Genomic DNA, 27,083 nt, shown 5'->3' with positions numbered 1-27,083 from the left:
ATAGCTTACTGCACCCTGGGTGAAAAACTCTCCGTGTCCGGGGGTCGATTCTTTTTCATTTTATGGCAACCAGGGACCTATTTCAGCTGCGCGTTATGTTGCTACCGGTTTTCACAGCAAGGTAGTATCAAGATCTTACACTCTTGATAGTTAACTGTCTATCTATATGTTCGCAAGAAATAATATTTGAAGGTGGAATAATATTTGAAAGTGTTTATTTTTGCAACAACTTGATAATACTAACTTGATAACCACTGAATACATAACAATTAAAACAATAATCGAATTAAAATTTATATTTATTAATGCCGTTAATATTTTTGTTATATGTATATGAAAAGCTAAAACTGATTAATAAGAAATATAATGAAATATAATTCGGATGTTGTCAAAATATCTCATATGTTTGGTAATATTACCAATCATGAAATTAACTGGATTGCAGCAAACTTGATTATAATGTGTTGTGTAATATTAATACATATATAATATCTGTCATTCTCGTTTTATATCGTACTATTAATTTGCATTAGATTGTTGATTCATGAGCGTAATTACCATTTTCACGAGCTATTAATCATCTAATCATCATATGTAAATCGTCGAATTAAATGCGCTTCACCCTGGCATCATTACACAAATGCACAATGATTCACGAGATGTGTACATGAGACATTATGCATCATAATATTTATGTGTATTATTTAAAGAGTCGTTTGCGAGATAATTATTACTTTGTATTATTCTAATTGCGAAAAAAAATTTTGAAAGGTTAGAAACAATGATTTGCCATTGTGAGATAACCATTGTGGATCCACGTGCTTTTTCAACATTATTTCCTATTTCTTTTATTTTCATCTTTCGTGCCTGCACGTACTTTACTGCGTGCCCATAAAGGTCAAATGTTAAACAACGATTATAGGTATCATATCGTGTAATAGCTTAGAGAATGTTAGGGAATGTTAGATCCTCGCACGAGAATGTGCATATTTAATATTTACGTTGTATTTACGTTGTATTGTCATATACAGAGAAGCATTCGTAAACAATAATTCGTAAATTTTGTGACCATATTTCTAAAAATTAAATATTTTTATCTTATGAAATATTCTGAAACAGAAAGTTGATAATCGGGGTAAACTATGATAAATCGTTGATAAAATACATCGGGATTATTGGTATAAAATGGATGAGAGAACGCGCAGTTAAACGGAATGTAAAATATTTTTGTTTGTCAGAATTAAGGAACATCGACGGAACAGAAAATGAAAATGGCAATCCATTTTGCAAACGAATGACAACCGGATGACGTGACCGAGCACGAGATGGGACATCTGTCGGTTCTTATACGTCTATCGCGTTGCACCGGCGTTGCAAAATTATGCAGCTGGCACTTCCTCGAGACAGGAACAAGTGCACGGCGATGGAAAGGGGCGTGCACAATGTAAAAGAGTCAAGAAGATGCAGCAGCCCGATGGAACTTTATCGTGACGGCTTCTTCAAATCGTAATGGCTGCACGCGCAGTTTACGGCGGAAGTGTATCTCGTAAATATGCATCTCCGATGACGTCACGATCGAAGTGCATTTCAAGGATGCTAGATGTGGTTATAAACTTTCTAAATTCAGATGCCATTTGGGAAGTGAGTCACTTTCCCGAGACTTTATCGCGATCGTAACGTAAAAGTTGGTCGTTTCAATTTTTCCACGCATCCGTAAATATAATGTTTAGAGAGCTATTTAAAAATGGTAAGAAAGCATTCCAAATGTTGAAAAAATAATCAACTGGAAGAGAAAATTCAATTTTATGCATTAATCCTGTAACGAAAATGTTCAACATTCATTCTGAAACTTCTCCAATTTTCAGTATACTAGACAAATAACATCCCTCTGCTACATAACATATGCATCTAATGTCGATAAATATTATTCTATAATATTATTCTACATTATCATTTATACTTCTCTATGCAATACTTTCTACAGCTTATTTCATTAAATGTTTGCTCTGCGACGGTTCAATTTTAAATGCTTTACGTGGAACCAAAAGAGATTGACGAAAAAATTTGGTGAGCCAAGCGAACCGTGCGCTTCCTTCTCGTATGCGATTTTGAAGTGTTCATAACTTATGCCCATGTTCGTTTTTTGCCTGTCGAAGCGCCGTATAAAATGAATTTATTGCGTCGGCGCATGCATGTCGTGGCGGTGGCTGCCTCCGCGAATATTTTCGTGCACTTCTCTTGAATGACGCTATTGGAATTTCGTTCGTCGATGGGCCGATATTTTTAGGACGTCCTACCTATTACCGATTATGGGTCTATTACTTCGCTTCTATCGAGTTTTCATTCGTAAATAATATTCGTTTTTTTTTTTAATATATTGTTTGAAAAATGTATATGACTTGATTCGATCCTCTCAAATTAAAAGAAAAATTTGTTATTAGAACGGAGAAAAGACGTTCTTTACTTTACATTCTCCATTGTAAATTTCTTATCTTTTCATCTCTAAAATTTTTACTTTAGGAAATAATAAAGGAAAATATAATATATGAAAACTGTGAATTTTCTTACATTATCTATAATATAATTTAATCATGATATTTTTATAAAAAATAACTTATATCGAAACTTTATTTTTTATCAAAAATGCATAGTAAAAAAACATTTCATATTTGTGTTAGAAATGATACATACGAGTTTTTGTTAAAATTTTGTGCATTTTTAACACATTCGGTTTAACATAATGTGATTATGTTATTTAAATATTTTATTTACATTGATATTCAACATTTTTTAGTATCAAGATAATAAGATTTATGAGTAATTGAAATAACATAAAAATAAACGTATTTTCAAATAAATCTAAAATAAATAAATAAAATATTGTATTTTATACAATTAATGTAACATATTATAGTTCTTTTAACATGCTTAATTTTGTCTTTGACTCTTAGTGTAACTTTGCCTTTTAGCCAACTTATTTATTACTGATTATTTTATTCTTTTTCTTATAATATTTCTTTAATCTATAAAATTAATACTTTATAATGTTTTTGACAAAAATAAAAACATTTTTGTCTCAATTAGTGAGTCCTTCAAGCGGCGATGGCCCTATTAATTAATGTGCTCCCAATTTGTGTGCCTATCCACATTTGATTCATTTTAACATATAAAATTATACTAAAACAGGTAATAAATTTAAGTTAATTGTTTAATATTACATAAATCATTATTTCAATTATTATTTATTTCAATGTACACTCCTAACACAACGTTCTCCAATACAGGGCGCATTAATGGGGATAAGCTTAAAATCTTGCAGTACGTATTGCTGGATTCGCATAAATTCCTCATATCTTTTGAAAAATATTTAAAATACTTTAATACTCAAAAAATAAAATATTATCTTCGATATATCGTGTGCATTAATAATTTAACTTAACAAGAAAACATATTTTTTCTTATTTATTCGTGCTAGTTTTCTTTATTACTTATCAAAATATAAAAGCACACTAATAGAAACAGGCACAGTAATTGGGACATTTACCCTATGTGCCCTTTACATCTTCTTATTGTTTTTTAAAATACGTGTTGATTTAACACATCAAAAATGTTAGTTTTACTAAGAAAATATGCTTCCACAGTTTACTTACAAACTGTACCAATGTTACATTTCTTTAGCATAACATTTGTGTTATTTTCTAATATTCTTATGTAAAATCTTATGTAAAGTTAACAGAAAAATTTGAGTGAACCATTTGTGACATGTGAAATGTGTTAAATTTAACATAAATTTTCCAACTGAGTATAATAAAAGTAGAAAGAGATATTCTAGAAAAATGCTACAGCTTTAAACACAGCTGTTAACTATGACTACAATTTCCTTTGGTGCGGTTCTATCATATTCCTCTTGAAAATCTGCGCTTATCTTTTATCTTCTAAATCTGTTCAGCCTTGATGTGCAATAAAAGCGAAACGTTAATGCGCGGCGTTATCGCGATTCGAGTTATTAGGTATGCGATATCGCGTTCGCAGGATGCAGTCCAATGCGTAAGCATATCTCGTTTCGATGACAGAGCTATTGCTCTCGCATCACGCATCGGGTCTCACACCTACAATTACAATTATATACCCGAGTGCCGGGTGCTCACGCGTGTGTCGTGACACGCGTGAATTATCCTGTGGACAGAGCGCGTTTTGCTAATGTCCTCGACTTCCTGTGCGTGCACCATTACAACCAGTATCATCACAGTGGCCGGCAATAGTTTGCTCCGCTCCGTTGTTTTCTTTATTTCTTTCCCTCCACGCCCCCTGGCTGCCGACGCTGCGGCTACCTGGAAACAGTGCGTGATTTACCGGGATCAGGGGCCGGGAATCAACGCAAGCGTCGGTTGCGTGCCTGTCCGCTCTACACGCACGCATCCGTCTCTTCACGCACCCCACTGGCGCACTTATCCCCCGACAATTATCGGATTTCCGCACGGAATTCCTCCCCCGCTCGACCTCATGCGAGAAGGAAAGCCTGGCGAAGTCGGTTCGTCACCGGACAGGATAATGATGGATCAAGAGGCCAAGACCTATCATTTATATCTACCGTCTACCGAGTATCCCTATAATCATCACTTTTGCGAAAGTCATTATATCGAAGTCGTTCCTGCTCTTTAATTATAAATGATGATGAGCTTTGCTCGGGAAATGAATGTATTATATAATCATAAAGAGCTAATGTGCGTAGTAAAAAGTCATAATATACGATTGTTAGATATTAAAGAGAATAGTTTGCTCGACTTTGTAGGGGAGAATGGCTATGAAAGAAGTATGTTTTGAAAGAACTACTTAATATTCCAACTAACTGAATGTAGCCAAAAATTTTAAAATATTCTTATTTGCAATACTGAAACTAAATCACTGAAAAAAGATAGATTAAAAATTTATTTGTGAGAAATATATTTATTTATTTCACGAAAATAAATCTTTATTTAAATACGGCAAAATAAAGTTTTATTTCTAGCAAATAAGCTATTTCTTTTATTTTTTTACAATTAATAATATATATTTCACTGAAGTGTATATTTCGTCACATCACAAATAATTTTTTTATAATTAATAAATATCAGAGAAAATATCATAAATAATGTTTGCTTCGCAATACTTTGACATTTTTTTTAGTGCATAGACATTTCACAGTTAATACAAAAAAAATGACATTTCCTTAATGAAAGGTAAATTTAGGATTATTATGTAAAGTTAAAAATAGAATTATTACGACAAAATGTCAATTTTTTAATGTCCGTGTTTTTTGCATTTATTTTCTTTTGATTTTATTTGTGTTATTAGTTTATATTAATTTTTACTCGGTCTTTCAAGTCATGTTATGTTGAAAGAGCCGAATCCTCTATTTGTGAAAGAAAATGATTAAATCTGTTAATGATTAAATATCGTTTTTTAAAATAAATTGATCTCGTATATTAATAAATACATTTAAGTTAAAAAGCGATTTTATTTCATTAACCTGAAATTAAGTACTTTTTTATTTTAAAAAATACTAGGTTTTTTTATGTCCACTCTCTTCTACTAATTAACTATCATGTTTGAATCAAAATTAGGCGATTTTAAATATTTAATTCTTAAAAAAGCTTTGTATATACAATTTGAGTCGTTAGACTTTATTCAAATCACCATTAAACTCTTAAGTCTTTAAGCTTTTACATATCAAAATCATTTATGAATAATACATTATTATTTATGATTAATAAATATTGATGAAGAATTTTGACATTTTGAGTATTTACATCAAATTGAATAAAATTCTTTGTATTGTAGAATGTCGCGGGAATCGATATTATCCGTTTCATCGATAGCCAACTAGAAATGCGTTATTCGTGCCACTGATAGTCGCGTTACTGCATGAACTTCCGTGATTAAGTGTCATTTTAAAATGTAACGCATAGAACACTCCGCGTTAAAATCTGTGGAAAAAGGGGGTGACATGTCAGTTGCCGCGGGTCGTTGTACTCTGCCGAGGACCGTGATTAAGAGTCGTTTTAAAACTGATGGTATATACCGATATGTCGCTTCTTTGAATGTTAAATGGTGCTATTCTGATTAAGCATACTTTTTACGAGCGTTGTTTCGAAGATTTTTATCATTTTATACGAAAGAGAAATTGCAAATCCGATAATTGTCATTCATACGCTTCCTCGTAGTATCCTATTTTTATATTTTCATCACAATCACGAGAGACGTAATATACACCGACATTTTCAGTTAGTTTCGCGAACACATATTTTTTACGTCCGCGCAAAAGTGATTTGTCATCGTCACATTATTCCGACGTCTCGAATGTGCTTTTAACTTTTGACGCCTATTAAAAAAGTAATACGTCTCTTTTTAACTGCTTACGTTGCACTAAACAAAATAACGAGTTAAAAGATAAAAAAGATTTGAAAGTGCAAGCGCGAGACGTTCATTAAAAACTATGGAGATGGCGGAAAAAATAAGTAGGACAGTTTCAACTTCGAGTACTTTTTGCGAGCAAGTAATTTATATTTTAAGAATGGAGCGCACACACCTGCAAACATCATTGGCGAAAATCACTGGTAAATACGTTATTAAAATGTTTACCGACGTGAATGAGCTGTTTGTCGATTATTTTCAAGTAGTTTTCCAACAGTTCACAAATCGTGCGTCCAATAAAATTGACAAGTGGTCATGTTTTTTATTTTTCATATCACAGGAGGGGGGACAGAAAACAAGATACAATAGTTGCGAACGTGAACATTTTTAACAATATAAGCTCAATTTGTGGATGTTCTTCCGGCGTATATTCAACGTGTGGTCTGCAGGGAGTAAAAGATATCCATATGTTGTCTTCTTTGTGCAATGGACAGGATCTTCCGCTTTTATTCTTTCTCCGGTGTTGTTTTAGAAGATTATTTTTGTATTTTATTGCTATCAGAATAATTTTCTACATTCATATTTTCTTAGCAAAAAAAATACCATAAATAATACACAAATTACAGTTATATCTTTGACTATAGTTAAAAAAATATAACCATGAGAAATATACTACATATATTTAGAAGGCATTTCATTTGTAATTAAAATCTACAAACATTTTAATAATATTTGCTAATGATGTTTATAATTTAATGAATGGTTTTTGATACGTTGATGATTATAAATTCGCTGACGTCGCACATGGAACATGAAAATATGTGCTAAACATGAAAAGCTCGCATTAAAAGAGTAATTAATGCTTTCAAGAAAAAGTTTAGGGGAGCAGTATACCCGGGATAATGTAAGTTTGGAAAATTAATTACGGATGTTGTCGGGAAATTAAGATAAGGCGTTATCCGGAAGACGCGAAAAAAATTTTCGTATAAGATAAAGAAAAAATAATTATTTCATTAAAAAACTGTGTATTTTCGATAAACATTATTTTTAGGTATATTTTATTGTATATCTTATCTCATTGTGCTATAGTTTTATCGCGCATTTGTTTCTAATTATTTTCTTTCGAACTTCCCCGCGGATTAATATCGAAATATAATTGCGATATTCTAATGACGGAATGCTGTTCTCAAAACTACAGCGAGAAAAAATATCATCGTTTCGAGAAAACTTCTTTACGCAGGACGTACCATTTCCTGCAGGCTGCAGATTGCACAAGCTGCGCTCGGGCGAATTTAACTGCGTCAGAGATTCCAAGAAAATCTATTTAATCTCCCGTCCGTCGATGGAGCACGGGACGATGGAAGCACGCTATGGCGCGTAGAGACTAATGAGAAGTGGGGTCGGTTTTTGACGTGGGGTATTTATTATTGAGACGAGCGTTGAAGCCGGTGGAAGGAGTTGTGGAAGGTGTTTTCTCTTTCTTCGCGGGTGCGAGTGAGGGTGAAATATGCAGGCGAGAGAAAGATAGAGAGAAAGAGCGAGAGAAAGGTTGCGCCTCGAGCTTTAATTACCTCTGGCGGCCTTTTGAAGCTGGAGTGCTGCCTTCGTCTTTCGTCTTCCCCTCCCATTCCCTCTGCGTGACAATTATTATTAGCATTACGTGGTACTATTCGCGTTCATTTTCCGCTGGCGCGTGTACGTATTATGCGACGGCATATGCACCTTGCACACGCACAAATGCACACGTCAGAATACGTTAGCGCTTCCCTCTTGTCCTCGAAATTGTTAAAGACCTCGTGGTTTCTTATCGCCTCGGCGCAGTCTGCCTCTGCACGAGTCTCGTAGAATGTTTTTTCTCTGTCTTTCTCTCCCTTTCGTTCGGATATCTCTGCAAAACCCTGGAAAAACTTCCCACAGCGCGTGACGCGGGAAAGGGAATATTTGCTGTCTCGGGTATATTTGCTGCGGAAGCAAAAATTTCGCTTCCTTCTACGAGCGTCTACCGAGTTAATCTCATTTCCTTCTACAATAATTAATCGGATTTCTCAATACAACTACTGCGCGTTTATCCTTAGAGAAAAGATATTTCCTTGATTTAGAAAAATTTATATTAAGTATTCGTTTGTTTTTGTATGCGCAACAATTTAAGGAAATAACAATATTAAGTATCTTTATCTTTCAAAGTGACATCAATGTGTGATTAATTATTTACATATTGTAATGATAAATAACTTCTACAAAAAAGGACTCTGCATAAAATCATGGGTTTTTGGCCCTCGGTAAAATTTTCTAAATTGTAATATTGTGTTATAGTTTTTGACTCGTTGATTAAAAGATTGTTCAAACAAAGCCATAAAAAATGGATTTGTTGTAGCATCATTTGAAAATGGCTATTTTCTGGTCTAATCGTTAATTATACTGAATAATATCTTTATCTACTAAATTATTCATTTTTTGATGACTGTACTTTAATACTTTAATACTTGCACAAAGTAATGAGATGAATCTGATGTAAAGAAGTTGTTAAAAAAAATGTTTGCAAATTTATATATTGTATGCAAATTGCATAATTTTTTTTAAAAGCAATTATTTCATTACATCAATTAGTTTATGTAATTATTCTGCATAGAAGTATTAAATTATTACTGCATAGAAGTAAAAATTAAAATAGTATAAAAATTAATTTAATAGATAAAGATATTTCTTCGTTCGATTAGAGCGGAAAATAGTAACTTTCAAATGACAAAATTTATTCATTTTTTTATACTTTGCCCCAGGAGACTTTTGATCAGTGAATTAAAAACTATAACATATTACAATTTAAGTTAATTTTACCGAGAGCCAAAAACTCGCGGTTTTATTTGTGGCGGGGCTCTTTGTCAACGCGTATATAAAGCTATTCCATCAATATAAAGCTATTTAAAGCTTGAGAGAGAGAGGGGGGGGGGAGAGTAGCCATTTTAACGATTAATTCTCTTGTTTTTTTTTTTCAGATGCGGTAAGTTGGAAATTAAATCTTAACTGTTAATGGATTTCGTCCATAATTGGGAAAAATGAATCAAGGTTAGTAACTAGATTACGTTTAATGATAAAGCGGTGAATAATCATAGGATTCATAATAGGATCGAAGGGGCTATACAGTGTTTGCATGAAATTACGTGGTTGAGCGCCGATGACGGTAGACAGCGTCTTCGGCATGTAGGACGAAGATGCAATCCTCTGGCGCATTAGCACCGATGCAAGCTGGCTATCAATATTAACAAGATAGTAATCGGATGCCAGATGTAGAGACACGTTCGATCGATTATAACGGATAACTGCTCTCTTGAGAGACAAATTGATAGAATACTGAAATGCGTCCTATCAGCATCATTGTCGTTTTTCCGCTGACTGGTAATTGCACCGCAAAATTTTACGCGCGCTTTGCAAAAGGACTAAGTACGCCGAGTTGATAATAAGGCCATGAATAGTGATGAGTCGGAATATGTCACATACTCGAGAAACTATGTCTCGGCATGGAATTTTAGATTCACGTCACGTTAGCACCTGTCCAATTACACCGCCATTAATCTTACGTTTAAGTTAATAATGTTTTTCGATCGTTTTTCTCTCCTTGACATATTTTCGATGTAATCGAATTAAGATGAAGTGCAGCATATTAAATTATTCGGCAGAAAGATTACTGAAAGATATACATATATCAAAGGCACTTAGTTAATTGGAGTAAAAATATAAAATAGGACGAAAAAATGTATTAATCTCTTTTAACATCACATATATCGAGAACTAACTTAGGTTTATTTAGGAGGAATTTAGAAAATACACTATAATTAAATAGATTAAATATCTATTTAAGTTCCAAATCAGATATTCAGATATATAAGCTTCAGCTGTTTGATCGTGACGTTTCACACGTTATGCAAATTGCTACATTTCAGATTCGTTGCCAAATTGAATAATCATAAAATTTTGATTGTTGACCGAACGTATTTTCAAGAGGGTCGCCTCCGAAGCAGAAAATCGAGTGGATTAATCATTAAGTATTGAATAATCATGAAGTTAATCGTGTGACGCGCGAGGTGTCTTCTTGCTGGCGAAGGGGAATGGCAAAGTCACGCAGTCCCTCGACGCATTAGCGCCGGCGCGAGTGGTCCATCAATATTAATAAGATCGTAACCGGACGAACGTGGATGTATAGAGACGGCCGATCGAATGGCCAATTTGCCTAGCGGTTAGGCGAGCTTTTTCGTCTCGCCTTTCAGGACGTGTATCGCCTCTTCTTAACGTCGTAAAGCGAGACGGGGATCGTCGTCGCATTAATGAACGGGTACGCGTCGCATCGCTACGGAATCATCCCCCGAGGGGACATGCCGGCGAATGAGGCTTAAAGTGTCGTAATAGCGACGGCGACGTGGTCCATAAACATTGCCCGACGGTAGACGACATTGAGTTCACTGGGAACGTGTTCCGTCGCCGTCGGCGATACTCGTGTGCGGCTCCCTCAAAGGTAAACGGTATCGGGCACATTTGATGTTTGCAGTCGTCATCATGTGGACAGAATCTACTCCGAGTGATCTTGGCTGATCGTTTGCGAACGAATATATAGGGTGTCTTCCTATTCAAACTTCTATCTGTATTTTGGATTTTTTCGGTTATTTATTCAATGAGGAACTGAGAAGAGGAAAAAATTTCCTAATTAAATAAGAGAAATTCTATGTTTGATCAGAGCGGATCTTTAGCGGACTTAAACATTTCGGTGTGAATTTATATACGTATCTCTTCTGCAAACCAAAATCTTTTTCGGTCTTGAAACACACTCATGAATAGAATCAAAGTAATTATTAAATTGATAAGCAATTTTATAATCTTTGACGTTAGTCAAAGTAGTAAGCATTTTACAAAAATAATCTGATGTTAATGAGAATCTTTTAAATCTGCGAATAGTCTATTGCAAAAAATACTTCTTCAGCGGGATTCAAACCTAGAAAGAATCGTCTTTGTAAAGACATATCTATATTTGTTTTATCAAAATGATTGTAAATCGCGGAATAGTAGTTAAACTTTGGAAGTCCTTACGTTTATGAGAGGTTCAATCTGGAAAATACCCTAAACGTGGTAGTGGCGCATCGATCGCGGTTCGTATCGCTACGGATATGAACGAAATATACTGCTGCTAATGCATAGTACACGGTAATGCCGGTATCCTAACTTTACGGCGTCCATCACGAACTCGTTCCGCTTACCGCAGCTGCTCCCGCTAATACTTCAACGTGGGCTTCGCCGTTAGTCGAGAGACTCGTAGCAGATTCTCTCACGAGCAGACGAGCGGAAGGCTCGAGGCATGCCGTAGGACGGGCCCGACAAAGTGGCGCACCGACGGTACGAAATTAGCTTACGGATTCGCGATAAGCGGCTTACGTTTCAAGCAAGGATAATCCCGCGCTTCGCAATCGATTCTTGATCGTCGAACACTTTGAACTCGCGCTCGTCGAATCTCGCTCAGGCGTATACGCGTTGCTTTAACTGCACTCAAATAGAATGGACTGCATTCTATCTAGCTCCGGAATAACGATCTCAACAGCTTAGCCGAAGGAACGATGGCGCGATTATTTTGGATCAATGAGATCGGGCCTATTTCGATCGTTCCGCTGTAACCGCGGCTGGCTATCGCAGCTGCAGCATCAACTGGCGTCGGTAAATGTGCGAATCGACGTCGGCATCACGTCATAAATCACGATAGCGGCGAATGTTTTTGCCAAAATGGTCTTTGCGTGCATCGATCCGATGGTCTGTCAGTTATTAAAAAAACCGCACAGTTTTTCGTACTCGTGTTATGCTACCTTGAGATTCGATATAAGAATACGCGAGAAATTGAAAAAGTCTTCGAATTGAATGGAGTCTCCATTTTTTTCATCATTATTTCCTCTATATATTGCAAAATATTTACAAATTATATTCAAAAGATATATATAATTCGTTATTTTACTTTGATTTGATTATTTTAAGAATTAAAATCGAAAAACTACAAAATTTGCACGCATTATAAGAGAGACGGGTTGTAAGAGAACTTAGTATAATTTTTTCATTTTTTGCATCTTACCATTTAACGTTTACGATAGTTGGAATAGTTTAGGATACAGATTGGACCATTAGAGTAATAGGTAAGTAATGGAGAATCCAATCAGTCCGATTTAGGAACTTGGTTGGAAAACGTCGAACAACTTCGTGGCAGCGTTCTATACCAGTGTTCGTAATCTAGCGCCACGATAGAGAATCTTTAATTAAGTTAAGGCGCTCACCTCCTTTCCTTTGATGTCTCTATACCGAACCCATTTGCCCAGTCGCGGCCTCCAGTACTCCAACAGATACGCCTCTGCGAATTCAACACCCACGCCGTTTCCGAAACGGCCCTGGGTAGCGGTGGCCGTGATCAAGTGGATAGTATGAAGGTCGATCTCCAGCCATTCTCGAGCTTCCTGGGTGATTTGGTTCTTAGGACACCAGGCACCACCGAGGTTCTCCGATTTCAATCTATAACCATCGACAGTCGAGTATCAAATTAACTTTCGCGCTGGTTATTTTGTGGTATACCTTTAAAAGAAACATTAATATATTTAAATATACATAAATTTTCATTTCGTTTTCATATATATGGAGAACCAATTTTTCCGATTTTTTAATAATGATTTGTGATTTTCAATTTTTTAAATAAAAATATAAAATAGCAGAAAAATATTTTCTGTTATTTTATCTATTATTATATCTTCATTAAAAAAAAAAATTGAAAATTATGAATCGTTATTCAAAAGTGTAAAAGGTCACGAAGAATTTGATAAAATTATTAAATAACTATTAAATTACTTGAAAACACATAAAACTATCGAAGAATTCTTTTCTCAGAAATCGAATTTCGAGTAGTCGCGTATATACGTTGCGGTTCGATCTCGTCCGCTCATAAAAGTAACGATCTAATTAGATGTGAAAGTATCGAGTTAGTTCCTCGCCAGTACTGTTCATCTCACGCTATCAGAAGATCAACCGATGCGCGGTCGACCATCGAAGTCCTCTCTCCAAATTCCGATATTATCGCGTTTACGTGCGCAAGAACTCGAGGATTTCGTGCTCTTTCTCGAATGTTATTTCGTTGACGCCATGTGAGCTGCGCGCGCAATGTGAATCTGAATTGCATTTTAATGAAGCTGGGAAGATCTAGAAATTAGTATAAAAAATAGTGCCTCAAACTTCCTTGTTTTGAAAGAAAACGCACATTCGTAATAATTCAAGGTGTTTGTAGAATACTACTTATACAAATATGACGAAAATAGTGTAAAATTACTATAAAATCATTATAAAATTACCGTATTATATCATGTTATTATGTGGCGTGAGTTAAAATAGATGTTATTTGTCAATGGGGTAAGAGAATACGAGAGAAATGATGAATAATCGTAGATGTAAACGCAGAAATGGGCTTTCCGACTCACTCAGATCATCGAAAATCCGGAAGCTTATCGAGATTCCCAAAGTCCGGTTCGATTTTACCGACGAATTTACATAGGCGGGAAATCGCTGATATTCGGAGTGACCACGTATCATCTCGCGCAGGTGATATGGGTAGGATAGGAATACGCAGCCATTTAGAATACGCGTTCAAGCTGTGCCCGCCTCGTGCTTCGGTTTTAATCTTCGAGGGGTCGAAAGCAAAGCAAGGAGAGAGTTCTGCGCCGAGGCCGGCATGAATAAAACATGAAGCGCGAAGCGCCTTCTCTAATTGCGTGGACCGTTTAAATGCTCGAGTAAGAGTGCTGCTCCTTTTCGGCGTTACGCCGAGGATACGTATAGTTATATATACGGGCGGGTGTATTCTTCTCAAATTGCAGATTAGGAATCGCCGCGTGAAACGTTCTCGCAGTTTCGGGCGCGAGTAGCGCTCTCGGCATACCAATATCTCAGCGTGCGAAAAAGAGTCTCAGAGGGATGATATTTCTCGACAATTGCGCCAACGAAGGGATGCTTGTTGGTTATGCGAGACGTTTACTGCGATAAAGTAAGATACCACTTACAACGAAATGACACAATAAACTGCATTATTACGGCGCGAGATGAGGATTATAATAATCTTTCTCGATAATGAGAAATATAAAATAGAGCTATGTACGATGAGTTATCGAGGAATTGCGTCGCGACTGATCCACGAGGTGCTAATAATCATGCCTCACGTTCATCATTAATCGAGTACGATAACACGGCTGCGTTCTCAACGGCGCGGCAGTACGGCTGATCATCGTTATAATGGCTGCTTTCGCGAGATTTACAACCTGTGTGGTGGAGGTGCCTCTTTATCGTTAACAACCGGCTTGTTCGGGATGATTAGCTGAAGGTGGAGTAGCAATGACAAGGCGTGAGTTCTATGATCCTGCAGCGTAATTTTACATCGTTACGAGAAACGCTTATTTTAAGTAAATAATTCCCCGTTGGCGAATAAATCATGAAATTTCATAAAAAATTTTAAGAAAGAACTGAGTGGTTTAATAATCATGAATATCGATCACATAAGAAGATATTACTTCTCCTTATATATTGTGAGATATTGTTTATAGTATAGATGGTCGAATAGATGTTAATGAATAAAGAATTTTTTCATTAACCGGAAAATTGTTTGCGAATTTGCAACAAATACCGATCGATGCTATTTATTTAAAACGTTGATGCTGAGTTTTAATTTCCGTACTTGCAGCATGTTAATGATAAGGATTCAATCGGAGTGAAATGAATAATATAAATTCGATAGAAATGAACAATGAATTAAAAGAAATATGTTCAATCATGTTAAATGTTGTATCGTAATGTAGGTTTTTTACTCGATAAAAACATTGCGTCGTGTTATTAGAATAAACAATAAGTTTATAAATATATTTAAATTACAAATAGTTACAAACTGCTATTTTATATATATATATATATATATATATATATATATATATATATTTAATACGAATAATTTCATTGCAAGATCTCGGGCATCAAATAAATAAAATGAAAAAATAAATTTCGAAAATTTAATCTAAAATATGTAAAAATATTTAACCTCTTTCTCTCTCTTTCTCTCTCTTAGGATATTATTTTTTAATAGAAATCCCATCTAAATTACAAAATTTTACCTACCTAAATTGAATGTAAATGCATGCAAACGCGGGTTTATTTCTGCGAAGACAATATCTCGCTTTACGCGTCTCTTTTATATCGTCAAAAATTCGCGATGGTGTTCAAAACCGGCTCGCGGGTTCTATTTATAATGACTTTCCATGAGTGTCGCAAGGGGAAGGAAGGGATCGAAGTGTGTGGTCTCGGCATGTACCAAAAAGACGATCCGGTATAATCGTTTTCTTGGCGGTGAAACACGACGCAGAACCACCGAAAACTTCATGTCGTCCGCTTCGCACGACTGGCACGGACGGATGGCATTAAATCGAGCGAGGCGAGAGGAGGATGGCGTGGCGAACTTAAATTTTCCATCGCGTCAACCGCCCCGCCGATTCTGCATTCGCCGGTATTAACGGGCACGTGACAGCAGGATTGCTCGCTATCTGCGCGCGTTAACGCGCTCGCATTATGCAAACCATCGATCGGGAAGATTGACGGACATCTCACCGTCACGCCGCCGGCGAATGGCGGAGCATGGCGATCGATGGAAAAAGATTCGCGCGCGATTTCGTATGACAAAAGCACCGTCCCGTCAGCCGCGGTCAGAATTTAATTTCAGAGCGAGAAAAAAAGTCGTCGTTATTAGCGTTTCGACGATGACGTTGTCGGTCACGGGAAAATTGAATCTGTCACGCGGTAGAATTTTTATCGTGCGTTATCGTTACGAATTGAATGGTTCTTGCGGAGAAGAGAAGTTATTTTTCTAATCTAATTCAACGATCTCGGATCAGCGCTCCTAGTATTAAAGAATCCGTCCATGTTATGCACTAGTTAATTAAATTAAAATATCTTTAATTACATAGCACGCGTTGTATTGGACGATCTTATCCGCAATTAGATATTTAGATTAGAGAAGAATATCAGTTCGTGATGATTGGACGAATTCATTGAACGAAATTATTCTTCAGACGTATACTGTTTTACATTTATCTCTTAATCACATCTTCTTGATTTCTGCTCGTTAAGTTGACCTAAAAAAATTTTGCTTTTATTGGACGAATTCCGATTTCGCAATTTAAATAAGTATAGTGATGACATTTTTGAATTATATAATACTCTATGAACGAGTAAATAGTGAAGCGCCGTAGTACGATTAGCCTCTTTTGTTAATGTAAAATATATTATATATTTACATCATCTTCGTGCCAAACACGCGGCAATGAACCTGCAGAATGATTGCAATATCTTTGCAGGTGTAAGATGAGCCCTGTCTCTCAATAAATGTTATTGCGGTAGACCGCAGTCGAGAGAAAGTATCTCTTTAAAGAATCGTTGTATTTCTCCGTCGCGAAATTGGAAAAAGACGGTACCGACCACTTACCAATCGAATCTTTACTGGCTGTCATTGTTATTTCTACGAAGATACATCCATAGAGTGCGAATATCACAGAACTAAATCGAGCTCTAAGACCGCGATTTTAAATCTGTCTGATCATAATTTTCTTTTCGAGGAAAGAAAAATATTCTGATTAATTTTGTATCAAATTATGGATATTAAACGTTTTTAAAATGATAATTTAAATAGAATTAAAAAAAAATATTTCGATATTTTTACAATGTTAGATTCATAGTACATCCAGAGAAAGGTTTTTTCATTTAATTTAGAGAAATGTTTCTTTCCTGTACGATTAAAGAAAAAATTTCATTGATTTAAATGTCATTTCTTTGATTTGAACATAATTTCTTTAAATGAAATAAATTTTTTTATTTGATTTTGAAAAATTATGTTTAAATCAAAGAAATGATGTTCAAATCAAAGAAATTTTTTCTTTAACCGTATGGCAAAGAAACATTTCTTTAAGAAATGCTCTCAAAGAAAGCTTTCTCTGGATGTATCAGATTATCCCCAATTTGAGTTATTTTTAATCATATCTATAAAATTTACCATTACTCTTTATACTTAATATGTCGTTAATTTTACTAAAACAATGGAGTTAAATAATTTATTTCAAGAAAATTTACATATTAAATTTGATTTAAATTTAGTTTATTATTTAAGTTGTATATACGTTAATATGGATGTTTATTTTAAAATTAATCACAGAAATGGAGTGATTTACATTTTGACAGAGATGAAAGTTAAAAATGACAAAATATTATTTATAATTCAAAGAATTAAATTATCTTTGCTCCTTTGATATCCAACAGTGTATATATAATAGATGTTAAGATTTGTAATTTCTCTATATTTCTGTCATAATATTATGAGCATTTTTTTACAATAAAAATTTTTTTCGCGCGCATTGTTTTCTCGAAGGGAAAATGAATCAGAAATTATTTTACTGATTCGTCGTTTGAAACATCAAACGGATCAAAGGGCTATTTTGAGAGAGCTCTTCGCCTGTGATGCTCGAGGCGTCTCTGTTCCAATCATTCTATAACTCGATGTTCAGATGAAGTAAAATCGAAGATGAGGTCCACTTTGGCGTCGTTTGACGCGTAAGCGTAATCGGCCGCGACTACAACCGGCTGTCTCTTTTAACCGCCGTCTTGTCTGTGCTTTTCTAAATTATAGTGTATCAAGTAATGGCTCTAAGTAAGAGCTATTACGAGCCTGTAAAAATTCGCTAACTCAACGCTAGCACGTTATTTCCGAAGTAAATATCTTGTATCATGCAGTTTCCTCCGGTTCCTCTATTTAGGAAAATGGTTCGTATCATATTTCCAGTTGTTCGAACAACAATTCGAACGTGTGCGTGGAAGTTCGTGTGCGGAAATAATCATTGCTTATCGTTTCAAAGCTATGGTAACATTAACGATGTACATTTACAACGTCACGTAAACAATAATAACTAAATATTTCGCTTTTGCGTTGAAAATAAACTCGCGAGCTTAATAGTATGCATCGACGTAATTAGCACATAATCACAGTTCACTCGGCAGATAAATTGAAACGCGTGCTATTTTCGTTTCGAACGAAATTACGCGGCGAAAATCGTCTCGTGATTTCTCAACCCCGTTCAATTTCTTCGAGCGATATCTCGCCCGTTCTATGTTCCTACTGGCGTCTTAATTGCACCCATTCTAGAAATGCCATTGAACGGAAACACGAAGAAAAGGAACGGCAGAAACGTGCGAAAGAACTTGCAGCTGCACGATTCCTAAAAGGAGTATGCGGTACGAAATACAGCGCCGGCTTTTTCGCGCCGATTGTACGTCAAAAATTTTTCACTCGATAATTGGAAAAAACGCGCTCCATTAGCTTTCACGATACATCGCATCGGCGAGAACTGTTTATTCTTCTATTCACAGATGATTTATCATGGCTCACGGCTGTTGTAGTAACTCGGGAATTTTCGTTCCTAATTGAAATCACTTTTGTTATAGGAAAACGAATCATTTTTCTCGTATATTTTATGTGTATATGTACCTATATGCTACAACTTTCCTATTTGTCAGAAATATTCGTTCGATAACTTGCAAAAAAATTTTCTAGCTGCGTCGAAATGATCATCAGAGCACATCTTGTAGTGAATCTTATCCTGTAATACATTTCCATACCAGACATCAACGTCAATCTTTACGCAATGTTTGCTATGAGCCATTTATATACTATTTTATATTTCCGCTGTTTTCATTCCGGATGATTTTTCTCATGTAACCGACGCATCCCCAGGCGCGTTGTTTTAATTCGCGACGTTTTCAGTATAACGAGAATCTGGGAAACGCGCGCGGAACCTAGCTTCACGTTATTTTTTCTCTTTCTCCTTTTCTTCTTTTTTTTTTTAAACGTACACCCTCGACGTCCGCAGTGAGCGAGAAAGAAAAATACGCCGTATACGGTGGTAATTCGTATCGGAGCGAAACGTTCGTCGGCCTATTATCTCGTGAAATTTCGAAGAAAATGGCGGGGCAGTTCTCTCTCTCTCTCTCTTTTTTTTTCTCAAGCAGCACAAAGGAGCGCTCACCACTGTTGTAAGCATTCGCAGCACCTCGCGCGCCCGAGGCCGGCCTGTATTAAATTAGATGGTGACGTGCGCGGCCCGGAGGATGCTGCGGCGCGCGCGATGCTGCGGGGGCACAGCGGAGCTCATCAAGACTCGGAGGCCCATTCAGCCGGTCATTGTCTGCGGTAATGGAATGTATTAATATCGGAGAGCCCGCGGGGCCGTCGACCAACGCTCCGTGTATATACCCCGGCTTGGTGCCGCGCGCACCCGTTCGGTTCTACAACCGCGGTCTGCTGAGCTGGGATACGTCCCGTGGGATGGAATATTCGTATAAACCGCCGCTGCACTGCAAACCGCTAGCGAATACCGGGCCCCACGCATTAATATCTAAACGCGAGAGCGCGAGAGTGAGAAGCAAAGAGAGAGAGAGAGAGAGAGAGAGAGAGAGAGAGAGCGAGGTCGAGAGGGTGAGGAGGTAGTTGGCGCACGTACTCTGCCAGTTGCATCTCGTATTCATGCGTTGCACCAGCGGCTACCAGAGGCGTTATACGACCAACCCTTTTACCACTGGCCAGGTGTAATATTCTTTTTACTTCAAGTATGATACGTCAAAGGTCCTTTTGTGATAATTGCATTAGAGAACGGGAGGCTCCTGCGAGGCATGTCCGCTGAAGGCTCTCTGTTTTGCGCCATAGTCATTTTGCAAATGTTTGTGAGGTAGGAGGAGGGGTATGAATGTGGTGAAACAGTAGGCAAAATGTAGAGGGCAATGCAGGTGGAAATTAATTTGGAGAATGAAATTAATTCTACCGTCGCGCTTCATCGTTTATTAACTATAAGCAAAAAATTACGTTAAACGTGTACTCGTAATTAAACTCATACTGGAACATTAACTTGTTGGGATATTTAACGGAAGTTTTTAAGTTTTCGGCGGCTGGTAACGTTGTCGTTGTCGTAAATAATTACAAGCGCAAACAGCACGGTCAAGGGACGCATCGAATAATGATGTAGAAATTATTAACGCAGAACAGAACGCACGGCAGTATGTAAATCCCCGATCGGCCGTAAATTCATGTTGAATAATTTTCGTCAGCCGCAATTAAAAATAAATTCGTTTTTAAACCGAGGAATAAACTGGCGCTCAGGGAGAACGATCAATTTAATAGCTCTATAAATATTCATTCCGCACGAGAGCAAGTGCCAAACGAGAAACGATAGCTATCGGAAAGATACGTGGATTACTTAATTATACGTTGTTGCACCGTGAATTTATTCTCGCGGAGGATAGGCGTTAATTTATAATTAGACTTCATAAGCTTTCTCGTACGCCCACCCGTTGCCAGTGCTAAATTTTTTTCTTTTTACGTGGCTTGACGATAAGAGATGTCGACTAATCTCTGTTACCTGGCCTGCGCGCATAAATGGGGTTAAAGCTATGCCTGTTAGATTAGAAATAATTACGTTCGCAACCGCGTTGTTCTCTTTGTTTGCGCGTAATAACGTCTTTCGCCATAGACTTACAAACCTGATATTCCGGATTTTACGTATTAACGAACAGCCAGGCGTTCCCTTTACTAATCACGTGTGCGCGATGGCGTCACAATTAACACAAAAGGTGATATATTTGCTTCGTCTAGACACAGAGTCTCTATTTTTCTTTTTAAAAACTCTCTAAAAATATAACGTGGCGCCCGGACATCTTGATAATAAAAACCATGATGTAAGAATACCACGTCTTTCATTCCCGTGAAGGCTTAGGCGATGATCAATCGGAAATTAGCTCAAAATATAAATAAGCCAATATAAGGTAAATGTTAGGTAACTGTTAGTGAATGATTCAATTATTATGGACAAAATGATAAAATCTTAAGCTTTTAATGATACGAATCTAAATAAATTCTTATTAAATTTATAAAATAACGAATTTATTTCGCGTTGTACATATCATTAAAAGCTTAATTAAAAAAATTTTTATAATTTCGTCCAATAATTGGGTCGTTAACTGTCCATTAACTGGAACATTTACCTTTTACAGCCGCTATTAAAAATTTACCACCAATAAGAAATTCACCCTAAAATTATATTCAATGCCATTATATAATGAATTATATAATGAAATACAATAGGTCTGTTTTCTATGATTAAATTACACGGAAAGAATTTTCTTTTAAAATTTATCCTGAAAATATAGTAGTTGTGTACAATTCAATATTTTAAAGATTTTTACCATGCACTTCAGTAAAATTAATCAAACTTATTTTATACTTTATTGCAGTTTTATTAATAATAAAATGAGAGAGATTTACATTAAATTGCTTCGAAATACAACGTTGTCCCACGACTATCATATTTTCAGGGTAAACTCTAAGAAAAAATTCTCTCCATGTAGTATACACTTTTGGAATTTAAAATGAAATAAATATATAGATATTATAGATATATTTTTGGTATTTGGCGAAAGCGAGGAAAGAGAGTTCTAATACAGTCTAATGCAGGAATAAAAAATAGGAATAAAAAATTTATATATCTTTACGTTATGAATAAAACCGATTTTCTATCGTCTTTACGAATATTCCGATTGAAGCCTAGTTTACGTAGGGGAAGACTGTTGGCGAAAGATGCGGTTGGGATCAATTTTTGCGAGTGTCCTGCGATATCGGCGGCGTTATGCCAGTCGCGGGTGGATCGAGCGTAACAGAAGGCGCCGGTAGATACGAGTGATCGATGGCGGTTCGGCAGACTATCCGAATGAAAAACTGTCGCTTACCGTGCCAGGTGGGGTCCGACGTTTCCGGTGTCGAAGCTGGAACTGGCGTTGATATCCGTGTCCGGGATCGTCCCGGACTCCATGCCGAGCGGTGCGATGCATTGGGCTGCAACAAACGAACGTGGCGTCGCCGAGGTTAAAGCGAGCTTTGAATTTATATGCTACAGCCTATCCTACAGCCACGTCGGCGTGCATCACGGCCGGATCATAAACGGCTAAATAACCAGCTAACCGAGATGGATCCATACGATAGCCGGTTTATGTTCTCGGTGTACGGCTGCCTGTCGTGCGGGTGGAGTTACGGTTCGAGGGCGAGTACCTGCGAACGGGGGAGGTAGAAAGGAGGGCCGTCTCAACGTTCTCGTATCTCCTGGTCCGATCTAATTGTTTCATAGATGAACACAGCTGCCTTGCGAGTACTGCTGCCGTCTGCATCGTCGGCGCTGGGAACGGGATATCTTTCGCGTACGCGAGATAGCTCGAGCGGAATATATTTATTGTACCGCTGTGTATAACGTCGATCGCGTATTGCATCCTCGGGGACAGCGACGAAAAATGACGTCGACAGTGCAAAGCTGAGAAACAGCGTGAATTGCGACAATGTTACAATTTTTGCATGGAAAGAATAGTTTTGATGAAATATCTAAAATAATTGATAATATGATACGAATTTGGGCCGATGAGAATAAACCTATTTAAATAAGAGAATTCCTATATTCAGTTAAAGCGAATCCTTTAATGCTCTATGAATTTATATACATTTACATATCTGATTCTGTAAACTGCGCGCCGAAGTTATGAAACAAAATCATGAGCAGAACCGAAGTAGTACTACTTAGCGTAAAGCGGAGTAATTTGAACCAAACATACAAAACATAGACTATTCCATCCATAATGTACGTTTTGTATGTTTAATTAAATACACTATGCGATCGCTTTTATACAATTCAAAATTTCTATCAAACTATTCTAATTATCTCGTTTTATTCTATTTAAATGACAAGCAATTTAATAATTTTCGATGCTAAGAAACATCTTTATAAGAATATTAATAATCAGATGTTAATGAAAATCTTAAATCCGAATAATTTTATTGCAAAAAATGTCTCTACCGAGGTTGCGATAATATTTGTCGCAACAATCAATAGTTAGTACGCAAACGTATTTCAAGAAGATGGGTGATAAATAAAATAATTTAGCTAGATCTGAAAATACTAGTCTAACTATGAAAATAGTTCTACAGAACGCTTAAATATCGATGATAAGGCTGTAAAAAGTTTTAATAGTCTAGCAACTAATTTAAACCTACCGTCCTACATAGAGTCATTTTTATGGTTCAAACAAAATTATTTTCAGATCTGTATCTAGCTAAATTTTTAGATACTTTAGCAAAACCGTACTTGCCATGTATATTCGAGGTGATTATAAATTTGTAACGTTTTTAGGCGTGGTCGTCATTCGACTTTACAGGCTCTGTCTCATCGTCGTGACTGCACGCTAATGAGGATCATAAAATGCTTTATCTTCCGGAGATTTAATATCTGAAAGGAATCCTCTCCCGTGCTCTCAGATCGGCTAGCCTCTTCGTCCCCACGAGCACCAATGACAGGGTTAAGGGCCATCGAACAAACGATACCGTCTACTTTGCATACATTACTTCGACCTCTCCGGCGCACGCATTTTCAAGAGGCGTTACGGCGGTCATCCGGTTGTGCAGTAAAGTTTATACAAAGTATGACGCATGTACGTATTCGTGCCGTCCGCATCAGGGCGGTATCATTAGGGACGACAGTAAGGACTCGCGACATTTCGCATTTCTTGTTTTTAAGGCACCATTAACCGCCCACGCCTTATCGGCCATTTATCTCGAGAACGCGAGACAGAGCCACGATTATCCGGCCACGAGCATATCGGTCGTTCACTTCGACGCAGACCGGATGCTTCGTCGCGTGTACAAAGTCAAAGCTAGGTAAATTCAGACACGTGTATACGGTATATACCGGGTTCTTGTAATTCAACAAAGGAGCGCATATTGTATAGCGTAACTATTCCGGATACGACAACTCGAACGTCCGCTATGCTTGCAGAGCATGTCTCGTATATGCATGATGCAACCCAGCATCGATTACGGTTTACACGTCCAAGTAACGATACCCATTACGCGATACGGAAATTGCTAAAATTTGAAGTAGCCCGAGCAGGGGTCGTACAACGTAACAGTACACGGTAGCTGGCAACGATAATGCCTAATGCCCGGATATCGAGTGCAGAGGCAGCGCGAATATAGCTGGGCGTTCGAAGGGATCGTCGGTCGGGGCGTGAGGGAGGATGCAGCTTCGTACCGGGGAGTGTAACGGAAGGAATCCCCGCTAAGCCAACGAACAGAACGAGCATGTAGGTGGCCATTAATACCGGTGAAAGTTTGCAGTGTTCTTCCGACGATACCACCCCGCTTCGTAATTCTGTGCCTGGCCGACGCGGCGTCGGCCGTTGTGAAATGTGTATTTTGGTCTTAGGTTTTAATCCAACGTATTTTATTACCGAAATGGAATCTCTGCAAAGCGTGATCTCTGTAATTCGCCGACGCGATTTAAGAATGTAATGCTCGCAATTTGTGCGACACGCATTTCTATGATGTACACGTCGGATCGATCGGTCTTCTTATGAGATAGTTTATAACTAGAATAACTTGGGCGAGCTCTGTTATTTGCAATCCGCGGAGAGAGATGGTCGGAAACGATATTGGAGGAATATTCATCGGGATACGACGCGTAGCTAATGTACGCCGCGATTTCGATCGTAATCGACAAATGGAAAATTGCACGCCTACAAACGCGACGCTTGTCGCGCTGGGAATCGGCAAAATGGCCGATCGGATTAATCGCCGTTATTACTAACAGGGCTCTCCTCGTCATATCGCGATTCCGGTGCTCTAATATATGTATGTTCAACTTCCTTTGCATTGGCCGATTAGAATCAACGGCAAGAGAGTCGAGTCGACAAAGGGAGGAAACTGCGATCGGCGCGGGTACTCGTGTGGACTGGTTGTTGTTATTTATGAAGGTTCTTCTGATATGTCCATCGCTAATATATGTCTTCAGATTCCGCGAAGTGCGCCGACATCGTTAGTGGAAAAGTCGCGTCTCGCGGTCCAAGCGAGAACACGAAGATCGTCGCGGTGGGTCGAACCAATGCGATGGTGAACTTGGTATTATTATTAATGAAGGTCAGCCCGATACATTGCGATTCTGGTTGCTAATGTATGTCTACGAATTCAGCGGGGGCAGTGCGAGAGGGCGATTTGAATCAATGGCAGGAAAGTCGTGCCAACAAAGGGAGGGAATGCTCGATCGAGATCCTTTTGGCTGGCCAACATGGTGAGCGAATCGCTATTATTATTAATGAAGGTCCAGCTGATATATATCGCGTGCACCCTCGCCAGAATTCTCACGACTGCCCGTCCTCGATAAAATTCGACTGGTAGAATCCGTTTCCTTTGTCGGCCCGTCCGGTCTAACGAATCACTGTGAGATATCACACTTGATCGTAAATCGATCGTGAATAAGGGTGAATAAACACGACACCCTCGTGACTCTTTCGAGATACCAATCTCCGTCCGTTAATCTTCGAGACGTCTGACGCGCAAGACGCTTCGCATGATTTCATCTTTGATGGTTCATCTTTAACGGATCTCTACTCAAGAAAAACACCATCGATTATTTTCCGGTTATTGGCGCTAAGATAAATTACGGGGAAAGAAAGGAAATCGCTAAGGATACAGTTTGGAAGGGTTTCGTGAGGGCGCAATTATTAAGCTTTCCATTATCACGGCTACGATGCGATTTTTCTCTCCTACGTCCGGAAATCTATTTCTATTAAGCTGCTTCTCGCGAACAGAGCTTTGGAAGAGAGCGATTACTTATTATTAATACGATAAAATGGAATACTCCGCACGATCTTGAAAGTGAGATTTTCCTATGTGATTCCCATTGATTTTTTAATAAGACTATTCTTTTTTTTTTATTAAAGCAGATATATTCCAACTAGTTATGTAGATTTATTATTAATTAAAATTCTGATAACGCTGATTGAAGTTGTTAAACAAATATCAATTTTTGATTGCGATTTTTTTATAAAAAATATGAATATAGTTAAAATTTAAATGAGATAACGGTATCTACACTATTAGAAATTTTTAAATTAATTTTAAATAACATATATAACGAAAGCTTGTGGAAAATGTATGATTTAACTGAAAATTAAGTTACAGTAGTCTTAAATGTAATGAACATTAAATGTGCATTAAATTTAACGAATATATAATGTCATAAAAATTAATTTACGAGTTAATAAAATGTAAGAAACGTATAATTGAAAAATAATGAGCGATATAAATCTAAGATACAGGTTTTTTAAATGTAATGAACGTGGGCATTAAATTCAATGTAATGTCATAAAATTAAATTTAACTTGTGTAACTTAAAAGTGTACATTAAATTTTATGATATTTTTAATCGTGTGTATATTATTACGGTTATTTCAATTACGGTTAATTAAGATTCAAGTATCAAATTTCAATACACTTAATTTTTTAGTCATTACAAACTTAAATCTCATTAACATAAATAATCTTTTCAGTTCTAGAGAATTTCAATTTTATTTACATACAGTATACATTAAAAGTAAATGAGATTTAAGAATATTTCTAATAATATATATATTAATCTTTTATTATATTTCAAAATCTTTGCGATAGTTCGTTGTTCATTTACATTATCAATAGACAATATATTTCTTGTCGGCGATATAATGTTCAGATTCAGGTTTCA

The 27,083-nt window shown here is 36.9% G+C and overlaps 2 protein-coding genes across 3 annotated transcripts in view; one reads left to right on the top strand and one right to left on the bottom strand.

Moving 5' to 3' along the window:
* LOC147907208 (uncharacterized) overlaps positions 1-27,083 on the top strand; it is a 278,923-nt gene that overhangs the window by 75,997 nt on the left and 175,843 nt on the right. The window lies entirely within an intron of this gene.
* The window catches only part of LOC105145036 (discoidin domain-containing receptor 2), a 154,555-nt gene that overhangs the window by 55,471 nt on the left and 72,001 nt on the right, over positions 1-27,083 (bottom strand). For both annotated transcript variants that reach the window (XM_011054345.2, XM_087413989.1), the window contains exons 3-4: positions 22,255-22,360; positions 12,693-12,924 (exon numbers count right to left, since the gene is read on the bottom strand). In XM_011054345.2, coding sequence (XP_011052647.2) covers positions 12,693-12,924; positions 22,255-22,360 — 338 coding nt within the window. The remainder of the gene's footprint in view (positions 1-12,692; positions 12,925-22,254; positions 22,361-27,083) is intronic.

Source organism: Acromyrmex echinatior, chromosome 15 (assembly GCF_024713525.1).
Source record: "Acromyrmex echinatior isolate Ae372 chromosome 15, ASM2471352v2, whole genome shotgun sequence".
Classification (NCBI taxonomy): domain Eukaryota; kingdom Metazoa; phylum Arthropoda; class Insecta; order Hymenoptera; family Formicidae; genus Acromyrmex; species Acromyrmex echinatior.
Note: the sequence above shows the minus strand (reverse complement) of the source record. Positions and strands in the feature narration are given on the sequence as shown.